This window comes from Hyperoodon ampullatus, assembly GCF_949752795.1.
Source record: "Hyperoodon ampullatus genome assembly, chromosome: 11".
NCBI classification, from domain to species: domain Eukaryota; kingdom Metazoa; phylum Chordata; class Mammalia; order Artiodactyla; family Ziphiidae; genus Hyperoodon; species Hyperoodon ampullatus.
Genome location: NC_136924.1, coordinates 57,650,472 through 57,667,512, shown reverse-complemented (window position 1 = coordinate 57,667,512; position 17,041 = coordinate 57,650,472). Strand labels below are relative to the sequence as shown.

At 54.8% G+C, this 17,041-nt stretch overlaps 1 protein-coding gene across 1 annotated transcript; it reads right to left on the bottom strand.

The window, feature by feature from the left end:
• Positions 1 to 152: 152 nt before the first annotated feature.
• KRT7 (keratin 7) lies at positions 153 to 12,967 on the bottom strand (the record flags this gene model as incomplete). Its single annotated transcript, XM_079715595.1, has 9 exons — positions 153 to 310; positions 682 to 716; positions 2,193 to 2,413; positions 4,681 to 4,806; positions 5,920 to 6,084; positions 7,540 to 7,635; positions 8,804 to 8,864; positions 10,978 to 11,189; positions 12,635 to 12,967. 9 exons carry the CDS (start codon positions 12,965 to 12,967, stop codon positions 153 to 155), a joined length of 1,407 nt encoding a protein of 468 aa, XP_079571721.1.
• Positions 12,968 to 17,041: the final 4,074 nt, after the last annotated feature.

Sequence of the window (17,041 nt, the reverse complement as noted above, 5' to 3'; positions counted from 1 at the left end):
CCCAAGCCTCAGAAAGCAGCTGCTTTATTGGAAGCTATTCTGACATCATTTTTCAGACTGCCTTGCAGTCTTGGGACCAGGGATGGGACCAGGGATGGAGGTCCTCTTGTGACGATGGGAGGAGAGGGTATGTGTCTCCCCACACCAGGGGCTCAGTTGCGGGTGCACCTGCCGGGGGTGGATGTGGTCCTAATGGAATAGGCCTTGGGGGCCCCAGGCCCTCCACCACTGGAGAATCTCAGGGCATTGCTGCCCATGGTTCCCCCGAAGGTCAGCCGGCTGCCAGCACCGCCCGTGGAACTGACCACAGCTGAGAGAGAAGGGAGGAGGTCTCCATCGGCGTGAGGCCCACTGCCCGAGGCCCCCGCCCTCCTGCCATAGCTGCCCATCTCCCTCCTCCCACCCACCTCCCTTCCCACCAACAGCCAGGGGCCAACCCAGAAGGAGCCTCAGACAGAGGTGAGGGCTGCTCCACACTGCCCCCACCCACCCTGTCCTCGTGCATGGCTTTCCTGGGCTGTTGAGCCTCTCTGGATGGGAGCTGCAAGCCACTGCTGAAAGCTATTGAAGGGAAGGAGGCTCCCAGCCTCCAGAAGGCCAGGCCTTCAGGCCGATGTGCCATCCAATAGACCCAGCCTAGTCTGGACGGCATAGGTGATGGGCCCGCAGCCAAGGACTTACAGACGTTCATGGGTCCCACTCCATCTCCGGTCATCCTGGGGCAGAGGAGATACCTGTGAGGGCTGCTCTCTCCTCAGCACTGGAGGAAGCACTCCCGCACCCCTCCGTCCAGGCCCCGAGCAGAACTGAGGTTCCTTCCTCTGTCCCCACACATTCAGCCTTCCTTCAGCCTTTTCACTTTGGCCCTCCTGCCTACTGGCTACATGACCTTGGGAATGTCTCAGAGTCTCCATTTTCTCACCTATAATGGGGCCTAACTCAGTACCAACCTCACAGTGTTGTCTGTGAGGGCTAAATAACGTAAGTTACCTAAAGCCCTGGGCACACAAGATTCTGTAAATGGTAGCTGTTCTCATTGTTTAGTAGATGGCTGCCTCTCTTAACCAGATCATAAAATCCTCAAAGAAGGCTGTAGCTTATTGATTGCTGCATCTCCAGTCCTTAGCATGAGGTCTGGCACACAGTAATTACTTAATATGTCTTGAAATAATTAGTGAATCGTTGACTGAGTGAATTCAGCTCCAGCCAGGACTGATGGGGGAGGGAGGAGAGGGGGTTGTTTTAAGCAGGCTGTGGGGCTGAAACAGGTCTTGCACTGGAAATTAAAAATCTATCCGAGACAGCTGGTGTTTGTTTTGTGTCTCACAGTCCCACTGTCACCAAGCCCTTGGCCTTGGGAATGAGTTTACTCTGCAGGGAGGAGGAGAGGCCTCAATTTAGTGGAGGGAGTGAGGGAAGCCCAGCTGCAGCCCCAAATCCTGGAAGGGGGCAGGGCAAAGGTCAAGGGCAAGACATGGGGACACTAGAAAGCTTCCAGGCCACCTGTCTGTTGACTGAATGAGTCAATCAAGCCATCAAGGTACTAATGAAGACCCAACTTCATGGACATAGATGTGGAGTTTTTTGTGAAGAATTCCCTGTAAGACTAACCCAACCCAGCTTCACCTCAGGCTTCAGGTGAGTACGCAAATATTTCTGGAGATAGGGGAAATTTACCTCCTCACCACACTCAGTCAATACCACGTGACTTAGCCCTCAGTCATGTAGTGAGAAGCAGCCTGTCGCCATGGAAGATGCCTGGACCAGGAATCAGCAGAGCTTGACTGCACACTGGCCCTGTCCCCTCAATTAATAAAACTAACCACAATTTCCCTTCTGTACACTAAGGAGTCAATAATACCTGCCTTGCTTACCTGATGTGTTCTGAGGATCAAATAAGATAAGCTTGCTAATAGCCACACACACACACACACACACACACACACACACACACACGAAAGCACTGTTATTACTTCAACTTTCTCACTGAGCTTACACCATCTGGTCTTTCCCTCTCGAAAGTCATCTCATCAAGGGCAAAGAAGCAAGCATCATCTGTACCCTCCCTGCACTTCCCACACCCAGTGCCCTGCAGAAGAGGGTACACAGGAAATGCTTGCAAATGGATGAATGTCAAGCCCCAGGCCTCACTGAGCCCCGAAGGATCCCCTTTCCAGATTCTTTGTCTTCACCTGCTCTCCTCGCCCTCCAGCAGCTTGCGGTAGGTGGCGATCTCGATGTCCAGGGCCAGTTTGGTGCTCATGAGCTCCTGGTACTCCCGGAGCTGCCGGGCCATGTCCTGCTTGGCCTTCTGCAGGGCCTCCTCCAGATCCACCAGCTTGGCCCGTGCATCCTTGACGGCCAGCTCCCCACGCTCCTCGGCCTCGGCGATGGCAGCCTCCAGCTTGGCACGCTGTGGGGAGCAGTGGGGCTTTGAGCTGGGGGGGCAGGCCTTACCAGCCACTGCCTTCCTGCTTCCCCATGCTGCAGTGAGCATCTGGGCACCTTGCTTATGGTGGCTTCACTGGCACCAGCCTCCTCTCCCAAGCACCAGGGAATCCCAGGGGTTTCAAACATGGGTTTTGATACCCAATGCATAGCTTCCACTTCTGGCTCTGCCACTTACAAGCCATGTGATCTTGGATGAATCAACCCTTCTAAGCCAAAGTCTCCTCTTTTCTAAAATAGCAGTCATCACAGTATGTATAGAGAGATATTGCAAGTAATGAAATGAAATAATACAAAAGTCTTTGGCACAGTGTCTGGTATACAGTAAGCATTTAATAAATGCTATTATGATCACTATTATGAGTAAATGCTATTATGATTTACAAATGCCCACACACCTGACCCCTAGCTAGAGGAGCTCCAAGGCTATGGGATTCTCGTTTAGTCCTCAAATTTCAGGCAGCTGACCAGAACCGAAAACACCTTCAAAATAGGAACCAGTTTGGAACAGGCCCAGAACAGGGAGACTTGGAGTACAGAGATGCTGCTTGGAACCCCTAGACTCCAAGTCAACAGGCCCCAGGTTTGGGCAGGGGTGGCGTGATTCAGGATGGGCGTGAGCATCAGCTGCCACTTCCTGCCTGGCCTTAGTGTTCCCTCTCTCATGGCCCGTCCCTCACTAGAGGGGTCTGTTTAGTCCTGAGCCGCTTCTCGTTCAGCTCCGAGAGCCACCATCCCCATCCCCTCGCGCAGTGCTCCTCCTCCTTCCCTCTCACAACCGCGCTCTGCCCTCAGACCCTCTCCCCTCCGAGCATGCACTCTTCCTCTCTGCCCAACACCCCCAGTCCTGCCCAGGAGGCTGGCTGATGCCCTCTGTCCCCATCCACTGGTCAGTGCCCTTCCCTGTCACACTGCCTCTGAGCCCCCCGACGGTGACAGACACCCCAGCTCCGGGGTCAGGCTCTGCCCTGTTGGGTAAGAGGAGAACCGGATGTGGCAGAAGCTGCGGCGTTTGGGAAACCGCCATTCATTATTCTGTGCCTCCCCTCCAGGGCTGGACGCTGGCTTGCTGCACTGGTGACTCACAGCCCTGAATCTGTGCCGGGAGGCAGCTTCCACCCTCACCCTCATGTAAAAAGGCCTGCAGGGCTCCAAGGGGAGGACATTTCTGGGTAGATCACCCCCACATCCCATCCCCCGGCTCATCTGGAAAGTAGCCACCACCCATCAGCTTCCCTCCCTCCCCACTGCAGACACCTGCCCAGGCTTAGCTGCCTCGAGCACCCCCATGCCTCGGTCAGGGCTTGGGGGACCCTTCCTCATCAATACCCCCCACCCCAGCTTCACAGCACCTCCTCCCATCAGTCTGTCATCTGAGACCTGTGCCCTGACTATGTGTCAGGTGCTGGGAAGGGAGGAACAGTGAACCAGACAGACGGGGGCCCCTGCTCTTAAGGCATTTTTAATATCCCAGTGGAGGTAGGGGACAATACTTATTTATACTTAATTAATAAGTCAATACTAAATTAATAAGACAGAAAATTTCAGAGAGTGACAGGTGTTTCAGGAGCCTCACACAGACTGCTGAGAGAGTGGCTGGGTGGTTGAGGAAGCCATCTCTGAGAAGAGGTCTTTTGTCCTAAACCCCAGGGGTGAGAAAGGGGCAGCCATGTGCAGAGCTGGGAGAACCACATTCCAGGTAGAGGGAACACCAAGTGCAAGGGCCCTGAAGCGTGAAGATGCTTGGTAAATATAAGCTACAGGAAGCAGCAAGAGCACAGCCAGAGAGGGAGTGGTGAGTAGTGAGGTCAGCAGGTGGGGCGGGGCCTTGGGAGCCATAGTGAGGGACCCTGCTGACCTCCGGCCCGCCACCCCCTACCCCCCTGCCCCCAGGTACACATTGCACCCAGAGCTAGGTGCAAGGAGAGGGCTCAGTACCAATGTGGTAACGAATGGTGGCTCTAGTCTAGCCAGCCAGCCTGAGGCTCCTTCCACAAGCTCTATGCCCAGCTAGGACTCCTGTTCTCCCTTCGGTCAAGCAGGACCTGGCCAGGAACATTTCGTCCTAGAGAGCTCACAGGTGGGCCCTAGAGACTTGAGCCACACCAGCCTCGTCCCCAGAGCAGCAGGGGCAGGGATGAGACCCTCACCCCCAGCCTCCTGCCCCTCATCCTGAGCGTGGTCCCAGCTGGCTGCCTTTCACATGCCCCAAGGAGGAGGGCAGGTGCCCACCTGGTTCTTGTTGCTGTCGATCTCAGCCTGCAGCCTCTGGACGGCCCGGTTCAGCTCCGCAATCTCATTCCGGGTATTCCGGAGGTCGTCCCCATGCTTCCCAGCCTGGGCCTGGAGGGTCTCAAACTGAAGGGACCACACAGAAGAGTATGGCAACGGTGGACCGTGATTACAGGTGACTTGTCTTCTCCCGACCCAAGGAAGGCCCCAGGTTCTGAGTGACAAGCCCTCCCAGCTTATCTTCCCAGGGAGGGACAGTCTGACTCCCAGCAAGCTCTGCCCGATGCCAGGAGGCCAGACTCCCGGACAGTGGGGTGGGGCAGGGGTTCAGTTTCCTCCCAGCCAGGACGGTGGGGGGACAAGGATGGCTCACCGGGCCCATTCCCACTGATCCTGGGGCTCTTCCCATGCCCATTATGTCCTAATGCTGGAGAATCACTGGAAGTCTGAGATCCTCACCTATTAACCCCTTCGTCAGCACCACCCATTTTACAGATGAGGAGAATGAGTCCCAGAGAATAGAAGGGACTGGCCTAGTGTCACACAGTAAGTCCTTATTGGCATACATGTGTCCTCGCATACACCATGGATGACTCCCTGTCTCTGCAGAGACACTGCTCTATGCTGCTTTTAAACCCTCAGGCTCCCTCCCCCAGATCACTGGTTTGCCCCAGCCCACCCCCTCCCCGCCCATTCCCTCAGCACCTGCACTGTCAGCTGCCCTGCCCACACCCAGTGCATATAACAATTAAACCTGCTCTGGAGCCCTTGGACCCAGGATCTGGTCCCTGCTCTTCTATCTGCTAGCTGTGCAGAGCTAGACAAATCACTTAACCTCTCCATGCCTCAGTTTCTTCATCTGTAAAAGGGGGATAATAATAGTGCCTACCTAACAGGGCTGTTCTGTGGGTTATATGAGTCAATACAGGTAAAACATTTGAAACTTTGCCTAGCATTGTGCTTACTTGACAGATTCTAGCTATAATAATTATTAATCCATGTCCATTCCCTCTGCCCTCTCCCCCACCACATCAGGCTGGAATCTTGCCCTGGGCAGGGACCTAGCCTTCTCCTCCTCTTATTCCCAGGACACTGGAGACCACCACAGATTTAATTCCTGGTGCCTGTCAGCACAGTGGGACCCAGGCCCCCAAAGGCTTGAGACAGGGTGAGGAGTAAGGGAAGCCGCCACGGAGGACTCTGCCAGGAAGAGAAAATATGCCTCCAGCGGCCACACACCTTGGTCTGGTACCAGGCCTCGGCCTCAGCCTGGCTGCGGTTGGCGATCCCCTCGTACTGGGCCTTGACCTCGGCGATGATGCCGTCCAGGTCCAGGGAGCGGTTGTTGTCCATGGACAGGACCACAGACGTGTCTGAGACCTTGGACTGCAGCTCTTTCAACTCCTGTAGGGACCAGACAGAACATCAGGACTTGGGGCATGACCCATCCCTGTCCCCATGCCCATCCTGGGATTCCCCGCACACTAGGGAAAGAAAAAGGGAGAAGAGGCCAGAGAGGGAGTGAGTCACCAGGTAGCCAGGGGGCACAGACCCAGCACCTACTAAACAGCTCCACCAGCCCTGGCTCCCAGAAAAGCCCATTAGCACCTTCTGAAATCAAAGAGCCTGGCAGGATCCCAGCGGACAAACAAGTGACAGAGTGTGGTGAAGTGCGGTGGCTCCTGGCTGCGAGGTGCTACTGGAGTTGAGCTCTGTTGTGAAGGGGATCACTAGGGGCTGGGTAAAGTAAGTCATGTTCCACCCTATTATGCACACTCCGCAGCCTTTAACACCGATGATACAGCCGTATTTACAGACAGGGAACTATATCTGTGGTATACTGTTACATGAAAAAAGGTATGATTCTACTTTATTAAATATATGTATTTCTATATCTCTATGTGTATATATGCAGAGAAGAAGTCTGAAAAGGTAGGTATCAAGATGATAAGAGCAGGTATAGGAAACTTGTTTTCAATTTTATGCTTTACTTAATTTTCTAGATTTTCTGCAAAGAGTATGTATTTCATAATGAGAGGAAAATAATTATATATACATGTATATACATATACACACACATATATATAACATGTGATAGACATATGAAGGCCCACACTGAGGCCAGAAGTACCCAAAGTCAGCCTCAAGGATCCAGCCCCTGAAATTAACACACGTGGAAATTCTCTCAGAGATGCTAATGGAGGCTGGATGTTCAGGTAAAGAGCAGACTGAAGAGAAATGAGGACTGGTCTGTAATGTGCCTCACGTTTTCCTATGTCCCAGACTAGCCAGATGATCAACCACTCTATCTTCTGCCTAAGGCCAGAGACTCACACTGATGGGATGAAGAGGTTTTTACATTCCCCTGAGAGGAAGGAACTGGAAGCCCAGAGCAGGGCACGCTGAGCAGGAGGGGAGATGGGAGGGGCAGGCAGAGAGGGCGGCTCAGTGGTGGGTGCAAACCCGCAGGCACTGCAGTCTCTCCTGACTCAGGCGCCCCTGCCAGCCCACCCAGTCCACCTGTGAACCCTGTCACAGCCCGGACGCCTCAACATCCTCCTGGTTTCTTCCAGCCCCTCCCAATCCCCCTTGCTGACAAATGATCATCCCACATTTCTGGAAGGCCAGTTTTGACTGACCCCACCCTGGTGTGCTGCCCCAGCTCCTACTGAGCTCCTCGCCCACCATGGATTCCTGAATCCAGAAAGAATAAAGAGCAGGGGTCTTTATTCAGGGGTCAACTCCCCTACATGCACCCAACACACACCCCGGGCAGACCCAGAGGCAGGGGGTGGACCAGGTAGCCCCCTGGCTAGGACATGCAGATTGTGACGTATCTCCCACCCCTGAGGTACTCACCTCCTCATAGAGGGTCCTGAGGAAGCTGATCTCATCATTCAGGGTGTCCACCTTGGCCTCCAACTCCACCTTGCTCACGTAGGCAACATCCACATCCTGGGAGGGGTAGAGGGACCCCATGTCCTCAGTTCACGAAACACTCAGCAGGCATGGGAGCAAGCCAGTACTGTCCAACCCCCAGGACCAATCACCGCTGCCCTACCAAGAAACATGCCCACGGTGGGAAGTTCCCTCCACTGGACCCGCCCAGGCTCCAGAAGAACATCATCTCCACGCACCCCCAGGACTGGAGGTGCCTACTCAGCGCTGATAGCCCAGAGCAGCCTGAAGCCCCAAACCTAGTGCTTTACCAGTTCCTAAAGGCTTTAGTGGTTTAGACACACCCCCGGCTCTGCCACCTACTAGCTATGTGACCTTGAACAAATCACCTCAACTTTATGAGCCTCAGCTTCTCATCAGTCAAATGGGAGAGCATGAAATCATTCACACTCCAGGACACCGCTCCCAGAGATGGCGAATCTCTAGCCTAAATATGTAGCTTGCAGCATGGGTGATATAAGGCAGGTGGGCAACAGATAACACCACAAGTCTGGTCCCCTGAGAGCCATCCTTTGCTGTGGTTAAGCTCCTGTGGAAAGGGCTCACTTCCACTCATCCCTGAATCTCCAAGGGCCCAGCACTCCGGGGCAGGTTACATTTCTGTGGATGGGCCTGGAACACTGAGTGAGTGTGTTTTGAATCAGAATCTTAAGTCAATCCCCTCTAAGATATTCCTAAGGCCTTCTGACCTCACTTGCACACCTCCAGGGACGGGGAGCTCACTTTGCCCCAAGGCACCCCATCCCATTCATTCAGCAAATATTTCAGGCATGCCATGTGCCACCCTCATCTGTAATTAAATGTTCTGACTGATAGAGCACTTCCTTATTTGGGGTTGAAATCGTCCCTTCTAACCTCCATCCTGTAGTCATAATTCTAACCCCTCCAAAAGCCCAGAAACAAGTCTAGTGACTCGCCAGACACACCTACACACAAATACACACACACAGACATGCAGACACATATGTGCACATACGTACACGAAGCAGGCTTATAAAAGGCTGGCTTCCACATCTCTCCTTCTCCAAGCCCATCGCTCCCTTCTTATAGACCCAGCCAGACCCTGACCACAGGTCCCTACTGGCTGCTCAGGTGAGAGGCATGTGGTCCCCTGTCCCCTGTGCTTCCTGCAGTGCCACCCACCCTACCTGTCTGACCCCCTCACCTTCTTCAGCACTACAAACTCATTCTCAGCAGCCGTGCGACGGTTAATTTCGTCTTCGTACCTGCAGTAAAGGAGGGGAGCGTGGTGCTGGTGCAGCTCTGCCTCCATCCCCCCATATCCAGGTGTGAAAGTCTGCCGTGCATCACCTTTACCCCTCTTTAATGACACACCTGCAAAAACAGGTGTCAGCTACGAAACAAAATGTCCCTGACTTTTCCATATGGCTGTCCCTAGGGCTTTGAGTCTTGGCAGGCATGGGGGTGAGGGAGCATGGAACATACGTGGATGAAAGCACAAAGGCTGCATATACTGGGAGTGAGAAGACGAATAGCAGCCATGCTTATGGACCACTCTGTACGGGGCCTGCCCTGTTATGCGCTTCCCATGCATTCTCTCAGTTAAGCCCTACAACAATCCTATAACAATGGTGCTATGATTCTCAGGGAAAGGAACAAAGGCACAGAGAGGCTGGGTACTCTGTCCAGTCACCAAGCTGCTAAGTGGCAAAGCCCGGACTTGAAGCCTGGCCATCTGCCGCCTGAGCTCACACCTTAACCTGCTTAATCCCACCCGCTGAGGGTGAAGAAGGGGCCTGAAGAGGAGGAACCTTGTGGACTCAGGAAGGAGGAAGAACCAGCCCCAACTAGGTGACAAGCCCCCATTGCTACTCCCAGAGCACCCCCGTCCATCCCTCTTTCTCCCAAGGAGCCAGCCCCCTGCCCATAGGAGGATGCCAGCAAAGCAGGGCACAGAGCAAGAGGGCAGGTGGGCCTGACCCAGTATTTACTTGAGGATTCAAAATAGGTGTCAGAAACAGAAAGTCAGCAGTGTCCACGAGCCTCTGGAGAACAGCAGGAGCAAGGTGGGGCAGCTTTAGCGGGGAGCAGGATGCTCAGGCAGGCAGAGGCCCTCCAGGAGCCCAGACCCCCAAAGTCCCACTCCCCCAGGGCCTCTAGAAGAGTTAGGAAAATATCTGCGAGGCCGTTTGTCCACCCCTGCTGTGCCACTGGGCCCAGAGGATGTGCAGATAGGAGCTCCCTGGGCAGCTGCACTCAGGACCCCTTCCAGTTCCTCCTTCAGCCCCGGCCTGGAGCTCAGCCTGGCTCCCCAGGAAAGTGCTCCGTGGGTTCTGGGTTGGGGGAGTATGTGTGCACACATGCACACCTGACAGCAGGGGCTCACACGTTGTCCCAGGCCTTCCCTGCCCTGCACCGGTCTGCTTCCACCTGCCTTCCACCTGCCGTGGGATTAATCCTGTTGACTGTTGCCCTAGGGAAGTCGGGGGTGGGGATGGGGGGTGGGAATGGAGAGACACTCCCTGCAGAGGCCTTTGTTTGTTCTACCTCCAGTCAAAGGCAGTGTGCCTGCTCTGGCTTAGTCATACACCACCACCCCAGGCAGAGCACAGAACTCACTCATTACCCCGAGTGCCCACCGGGCAGGGATGCCCGGCCCAGCCTCTGGCTTTGGTTTCTATTCAATGTGAACAGAGGGTTCAGCAGGCACCTCAAAGTCCTGTCCTCAAGACCCAGCCTTCCCGGCCTCTAGCCTCCCACTCCCTGCCCCTCTTCACAGCCTCCTTTCTGGTTCCTGCCCTGGCCGCACCCACCCCCAGCCTCCGCAACCCCTTCCATCCCTCACAGTGATCATGCCCTCTGCTTCTTTCCTTCCCAAGTTGGTTCCAGGTCTCCTCCTGGGAGTCAGGGGCCCAAAAACAAGCCCCAGCTCTCCCAATGACCTACTGTGCGATTTCAATCAAGCCCCTGAAACCTTCTGGACTCTAATTCCTCACGGGAACAAAACAGAGTTGTTCTAGAATAATCGGAGGGTCATGCAAGTTCTGACACACATCATCTCTTGCCCTGCCCTTTCCTGGGCCTTGGTCAGGCTTCTGAAGGGAGCAGTGCAGATCAGGGCTGGGCTGCGATATTTCACTGGGAGTAAGTCAGAAGAAAGAACCAGAGCGACTTGGAAACGGCCCCCAGAGACACAGAGGAGAGAGGGGAAGCAGGGAACATGTTAATCAAGACCTTCCCTTCTGGGAGTTGTTGTACTGAGCAGCTGTACCCCTTGACCCCTGACCCCTGACCCAGAGAGGATTTGCAGAGGGTGAGCTGAGAGGGGCGCATGGGCCCAGGGCATGGATCCCGGCAGGTCGTACTGCGGGGCAGTACTTGTTCTTGAAGTCTTCCATGACGTCCTGCATGTTCCGGAGCTCCACCTCCAGGCGGCCCCCGTCCAGCTGCAGGGCCTCGAGCTGCTTCCGCTGGCCAGCAATCTGGGCCTCAAAGATGCCCAGGAGGCAGCTGCTCTTGGTCGACTTCTGCTCCTGCAACAGTGCCCACTTGGTCTCCAGCAGTTTGTTCTGCTGCTCCAGAAACCGAACCTAGAAGGGGCGGGAGGAGGAAACTCATGAGAGGCAGACCGTGCCACCCACAGTGTGGTTGGGAGGGTCTCCAGCCATCCAGCAGAATCCACGCTCGCACTGGCTCTTCCCCCAACCTGGGCCCCTAGCCCTTGGCTCTCTCCTCCAGGAAGCCCACCCTGAAAAAGCCTCTCCTCCAGGACTCTCTGTCTCAACTGTCTCAGAGTGTGTCCAGGGCTCAGGTCACTGACATGTGCCAGTGCTTGTGCTCTAGGGTCTCCTCCCTCCTCTGCTTCCCCTCGCATCACAGGCGATGGCCTCCACCTCCCTGTCTGAAGGGCTGCCCCCTTCCTGTCTGTGTCCTGAGCCCGACTCGGGCCCCCTCCCTTCAGGCTGGGACCTCATCTCTTCCTCTCTCAGTATCCTCTCTCCCCTTCCCTCTTTCTCCAACAAGGCCTCAGGACAGGATGCTACAATCAAGCCAATGGAAAATAAGTCCCGAAGGAGCACCAAAATGACTGGTGGTGGGAAGCAGGCCTCCTCAAAGCCAGCAACTCAGGCAGCAGGATCTGGGGGCTGCAGCCGAGCAGCAGTGGTGGGGAACCTGGGCCTGGGGCTTCCTGCGGAGGCTGCCCCAGAACTCGAAGGATGTGTACAGTCTGAAGGGTGAAGGAGAGGAGGACATGGGGGACCAGGGAAGCAGAGAGGTACACAAAGGCAGGAAAGGGAAAGCCTGCTCTACGGCCAGGGAGGAGTCCCTGGCCAGAGGGGCCCAGGGGGCTAGTCCTTAGTTCTTGGGTCCAGCCCCACAAGTGCGCTCCCCCCACCATCTCTATGCTCCACCCCTTTGGGACATAAGAGGAAAAACACCTCTTAAATGGCCCTTCCCCGTGACCCTCAGTGCCCCCAGATGAGCTCTCTCCAAGGGCAAGTATAACCTCACCTCCTATCACCCAAAGGAGGATGAAGGACCAGGTAGGTGGGGCCGATGGGGCCAGGAGCCTGCCTCCCTCCAGCCCTTTATTTCCAGCATCTGCTAGATAATAAGTGGGGCGGGAGGGGAGAATCTCACCCTGCCCCATCTCTGACTCCACACAGCCCCCTATCAGAGAAGGGGGCCCAGAGAAAGAAGTCCTGGCCTTGGCGTCTGGAGCTCCCAACCTGACTCGGATGACAAAAGCTGCCCAAGAACCCCAGCGACTCACAGGCACAGCCCACCAGGGCAACCGGACAGACCCACGCACACATTCCCGGAGGAGAAAGCAGGGAGATTTGGGTAGCTTGCTGCAAGAGAGGGCTTGGAGGCCGAGGGGGACAAAAATAGCTACAGGGTTCATGGAGAGGGTACAGTCCCAGATATCGGCGGAAAGAGAGCAGGCAGCAGCCCTCCCAGCCCCTGGCCCACGTGCGCTGCGGGGCGGCTGCTGGGGCCTGGATCCTGGCTTGGGGCAGCGCGGGCCGCTCACCTTGTCGATGAAGGAGGCGAACTTGTTGTTCAGGGTCTTGATCTGCTCGCGCTCCTCCTGGCGCACCTGCTGGATGGAGGGGTCGATGTTCACCTGCAGCGGGGTCAGCAGGCTCTGGTTGATGGTGACCTCGCGGATGCCGGCGTCCGCTGGGCCCCCGTAGAATGAGCGCGCGGCCACGCGCGGCCGCGAGGCGCCAAGGCCATAGAGGCTGCTGCTGCTGCTGCCTCCGAAGCCGCCGGGGCGCACCGAGTTCAGGCGCACCTGGGTGCCGCGCCCCGGGAAGGCGGAGGAGCGCGAGCTGAAGACCTGGGAGCTAAAGTGGATGGACATGCTGGCTGGGACGGGCTGGACCGGGCTGGACCGGGCTGGACCGAGCGGCGGGCGACAGGGGGCCGAATTCGCTGACCTCCGGGCGACTTGGCCGCTTTTATCCTCTAGGCGCGGGCGGATAGGTTTACACAGGTAGGGGCGGGGCTGGCCGCCGGCCACATTTCTCTGCCCGCCAGCTCCTCTTCGGGGCCGCGCTTCCGCCATCGCACCGTCCACCCCTCCGACGCCCAGGCTTTCGGTCCAAGCCTGAACCGTCCAGAGTGGGGAGGAGGGCCGTAGAGGCTCAGACCCCTTGATGCAGGCGGACGCAGAGAGCGGGGGAAGACAGCGGTCCCAGTCGATCTGCAACAGGCTCAGTCAGGGAAGGCTCCCTGGAGGAGGCTTGGGGAAGGAGTGAGGAATATCCATATTCCTGAGACAAGACCAGGAAGATCAAGCGGTAAAAGATTGGCGGAAGGGGGTGGACAAAATGTTCTAGCCCAGGAATCAGACCCTCCCCAAGCTACTGAGAGCCAGAAAGGCATTCCCCGACAGCCTCCGTCCCAAGTCCAGCTCTTCCTTGAGACAGCTCGGCTCTTGAGTAAGCTGACCCCAAGGTGGGCCTGGGTGAACTGGTTTCCCTGGCCACGTGTCCCCACGCCTCACTTGCATACAGAGACCAGGCCAAGTGGGGCATGACCCCTCTCTCGCCCCTCTCCTCCCCGCTCCAGTAGAGACATCTTCTGGTGATGGTTACCCTGGGCCTGCACTTCCCCCCGCCCCAGATCACATTCCTGTCCACTTAGTTTATTTGTCCCTGGAGAGGAAGGGGACACCTGTGTGTATTTGAGACACTTTGTGTGAATGTCTGTACACTTTTGTGTGTACGCACCTGCCCTGGGCTTGGCTGTGTGCACACCCTAGGCATGTGTGTTTACATATGTGTCTGCATGTCTGTGAATGTACTTATACAAGTGGGCGTCTATGTTCGGGGGGGGCAGGGGGATAGGTGTGTCTGTGAATACACACTTGCACGCCTTTGTACGAATGTTTGTGGAACGTGCTTGTATTTGCCCTCAGACACTCCTCTCCATTCCCCACCCCTGCCACTTTCCTGTTTAAACGTCCCCAGCTCTCATCATCTCCCCCTCCTGAAGCCACCACCAAACAATTCCCAGCAGCTTCAAACCCAGTCCAAGATGGGGATGAATGTGCTGTTAGCTCTGCTAGAGGGGCAGCCTGAGGAGCCTTTGGAAAAGACAGCCAACAGGACATTGTCGCCTTTAGTCCACCTCTAGTCCCACCCAGTGAGCTGGCCAGGTTCTAGCCAGCTTCAGACCAAGCCCTTGGGGGCATCCTGGGTGGAGGAGGCTGGGGATGGAATGCCCTTCCTGGTTTCCATTTCAGTTACACAAGGAGGACTAACGCACAGGAGCCCCTTCTCAGTGATCACCGTGGAGACCCAGGCCCCTTCCCCTCCCTCTCCTCCATGTTGGTGTTGGGACAGCTCGGGCCAGAGGCTGAGGGATGCCCAAGGAGACCTTCAGTGTGTCTGCTGCAGGGTGTGTGTGTGTGAGAGAGAGAGAGGGAGAGAGAAAGAGAGACACACACACCACATCTCACACATACACACTCACATACATATATGCGTACATAAACACTCCCACACATTCATACACATACACACCATATCACTTACACACACACACACACATCACTCACATGAACACATGCACATACACACATATATACCACATCACACACACACACTCATACACTCCAAAGTCCTTACCCTTCGGCGCTCATCCTCTTTTCCCCACTACCTCCTACCCCAGCCCCCTAGCCCTCCACCCCCTAAACCCACCCAAGTTCCACAGCTGCCCCACACACACCTGAATCTGACCTCTGGAGGCTACGCCCTGCCCATGCCAGGAATCCCTCCCTTCCCCGCCACCCCCATTGCTTCCCTAGAGCCTGGCCTGGGAACTCCGGCAGGGCAATGCTGGTGACCCTGAATAAGTCGCTGCCCCACCCTGGGCCACAGCTTCTTCACCAGAGACGAAATCCTCAGGTTCGTGGGGAGAGGGAGCTGGGAGGACACTACAAAGGAGAAAAGGTCTGTGGGCTTTTCAGGCCCAGGATGCAGCCTCACCTCCGGCCACATTTCCCCATTCCAGACCCACCCAGGATCCGCCCATCACCTCCCCATCCCCTCCCCCAAGCGTTCCTGGTGGCTCCAGCCCTCACCAGTCTCTTCCTGTCTTTCCATTCCTAGGCCAAAGCCATGAGCCCGCAGGGTGACAGGCTGCCCACAGAAACACCCTCTGGAGGGCTTCATGAGGAGTGTCCACACCAAGAGGCCGAGGATCAAATTCCTGCCCCACAAGACTGCCCCGTCCATTGGTTCATCTAAACCCAGTCTCCCACCAGCCCATGCTGGCCTCACAGAGACCCTGTGAGGAGATTCCAGGCATAATCTTGAGATGAATTAATTTCCAAAACCTTTCGCAGTTGTTCTTCCGTAATCCAGAGGCTCACTTCCATCTCTGTAGCGTTCTGTCACACACACACACACACACACACACACACACACACACCCCATGCACATCACTTGTCCTCCCACTGCCCGCCTGGCCTCCCCTGCACCTCTGGACCCAGCTGTGAACAAACAAGCAGCCCAAGTTCCGCAGCCCTGCTTGGTGTCACTAAACTTGTCCAGACACCGCGGTCCTGCAGCCCTCAAAGCTGGAACTGGCTGGTCCTCTCTGGAGAGGTGGGGGAGACATTCTTTCTGGCTCCATTACTCATTGTCCATCCCCTCAAAACACCTCCTCAAATTCCTAAAGTAAAAAATATTTAAGGCATAACGTGTTTTCATTGTCTTGGAATTCCAATGATTGCAATCATAACAAAAGCCAGGTAATATTTTTGCATAGAATGTAATATCTTAAAAATAAAGTCAAATGACAAAACACATATATGACAGCCAACAGGCTTTCCAGAAGAGACAAATCCATAAGGAAAAGACAACACAGCAGAAGAGTGGGCAACAGACATGGATATTATCAGCCAATGCTTATAGCGTACTTACTTAGCATGTGCCTGGCCCTGTTCTAAGCACTTCGTGTAGTGTACGTTATTTTCTCATTTTAAGAAGAAATTGAAACACAACGAATTTAAGTAAATGGCCCGTGGTCACACAGCTAGTATGTAGAAAAGCCAGGATTTGAACCTTGGCAGTTTGAACTACTAGGTAACTTATTAAAAAAGAAAAGAAAGAAACAAAATCAAATAGTAAATGTGGAAAAAAATGCTCAACTTCATTCAAATTAAAGAAATGCCACAAGAATAGCAATAAAAAGCCAGTTGCACCTGTCAGATTATCAAAGACAAGTTTGCTAACAGTGTTGGAAAGTGTGTGGGTAACAGAAAGTTCTGTCCTTTGTGTTCAGGGTCATCTATTGGCACCTCTTCTTTAGAGGGCAAGTTGGCAATAGCTATCAAAATTAAAGACACTGGCCTTTACCTCAATAAACAAAACAAATAAAATGAATACACTTGTCCTTGATCAAGTACACTCACTGCCACGAACTTATCCTACAGATGTTCTCACCAAAAGTGCACACATACATGTGGTCTCTACCTCCATTATTTTATACTAGCGAAAAATAGGAAACAACATAAATGCCCATCAGTGGGATGTGATTCAATGCATTGGGCTACATACATTCAGAGGAATGCTATCTACTGAAAAGAAGAAAAGCCTTTACATACTGATTGAAATTTTACCTTTATATATTGATTGTACAAATCACTGTAATTTTTTAAAAATCCCAGGAGGCTCATGCTATACCATGTCCACCCCCCTCCCCTGTGGCTGGTCCCTGCGGGCCCCACAGTCACCTCCTAATCCCCTGGCCACTCCCTCACACTCACCAGGGATGCTGGCACCTGGTCCTGGTGCTCCCCTTCACCCTGGCACCCTCAGCTCCAGGCACGTGACCCACTCAGCATCTTAGCCTGATCGTTCCTTAGCTCCTCAGTTCCAGTGACCTTCACGTTCATCTTTTTTCTCTTGTCTCTGCCCTTGTCCCC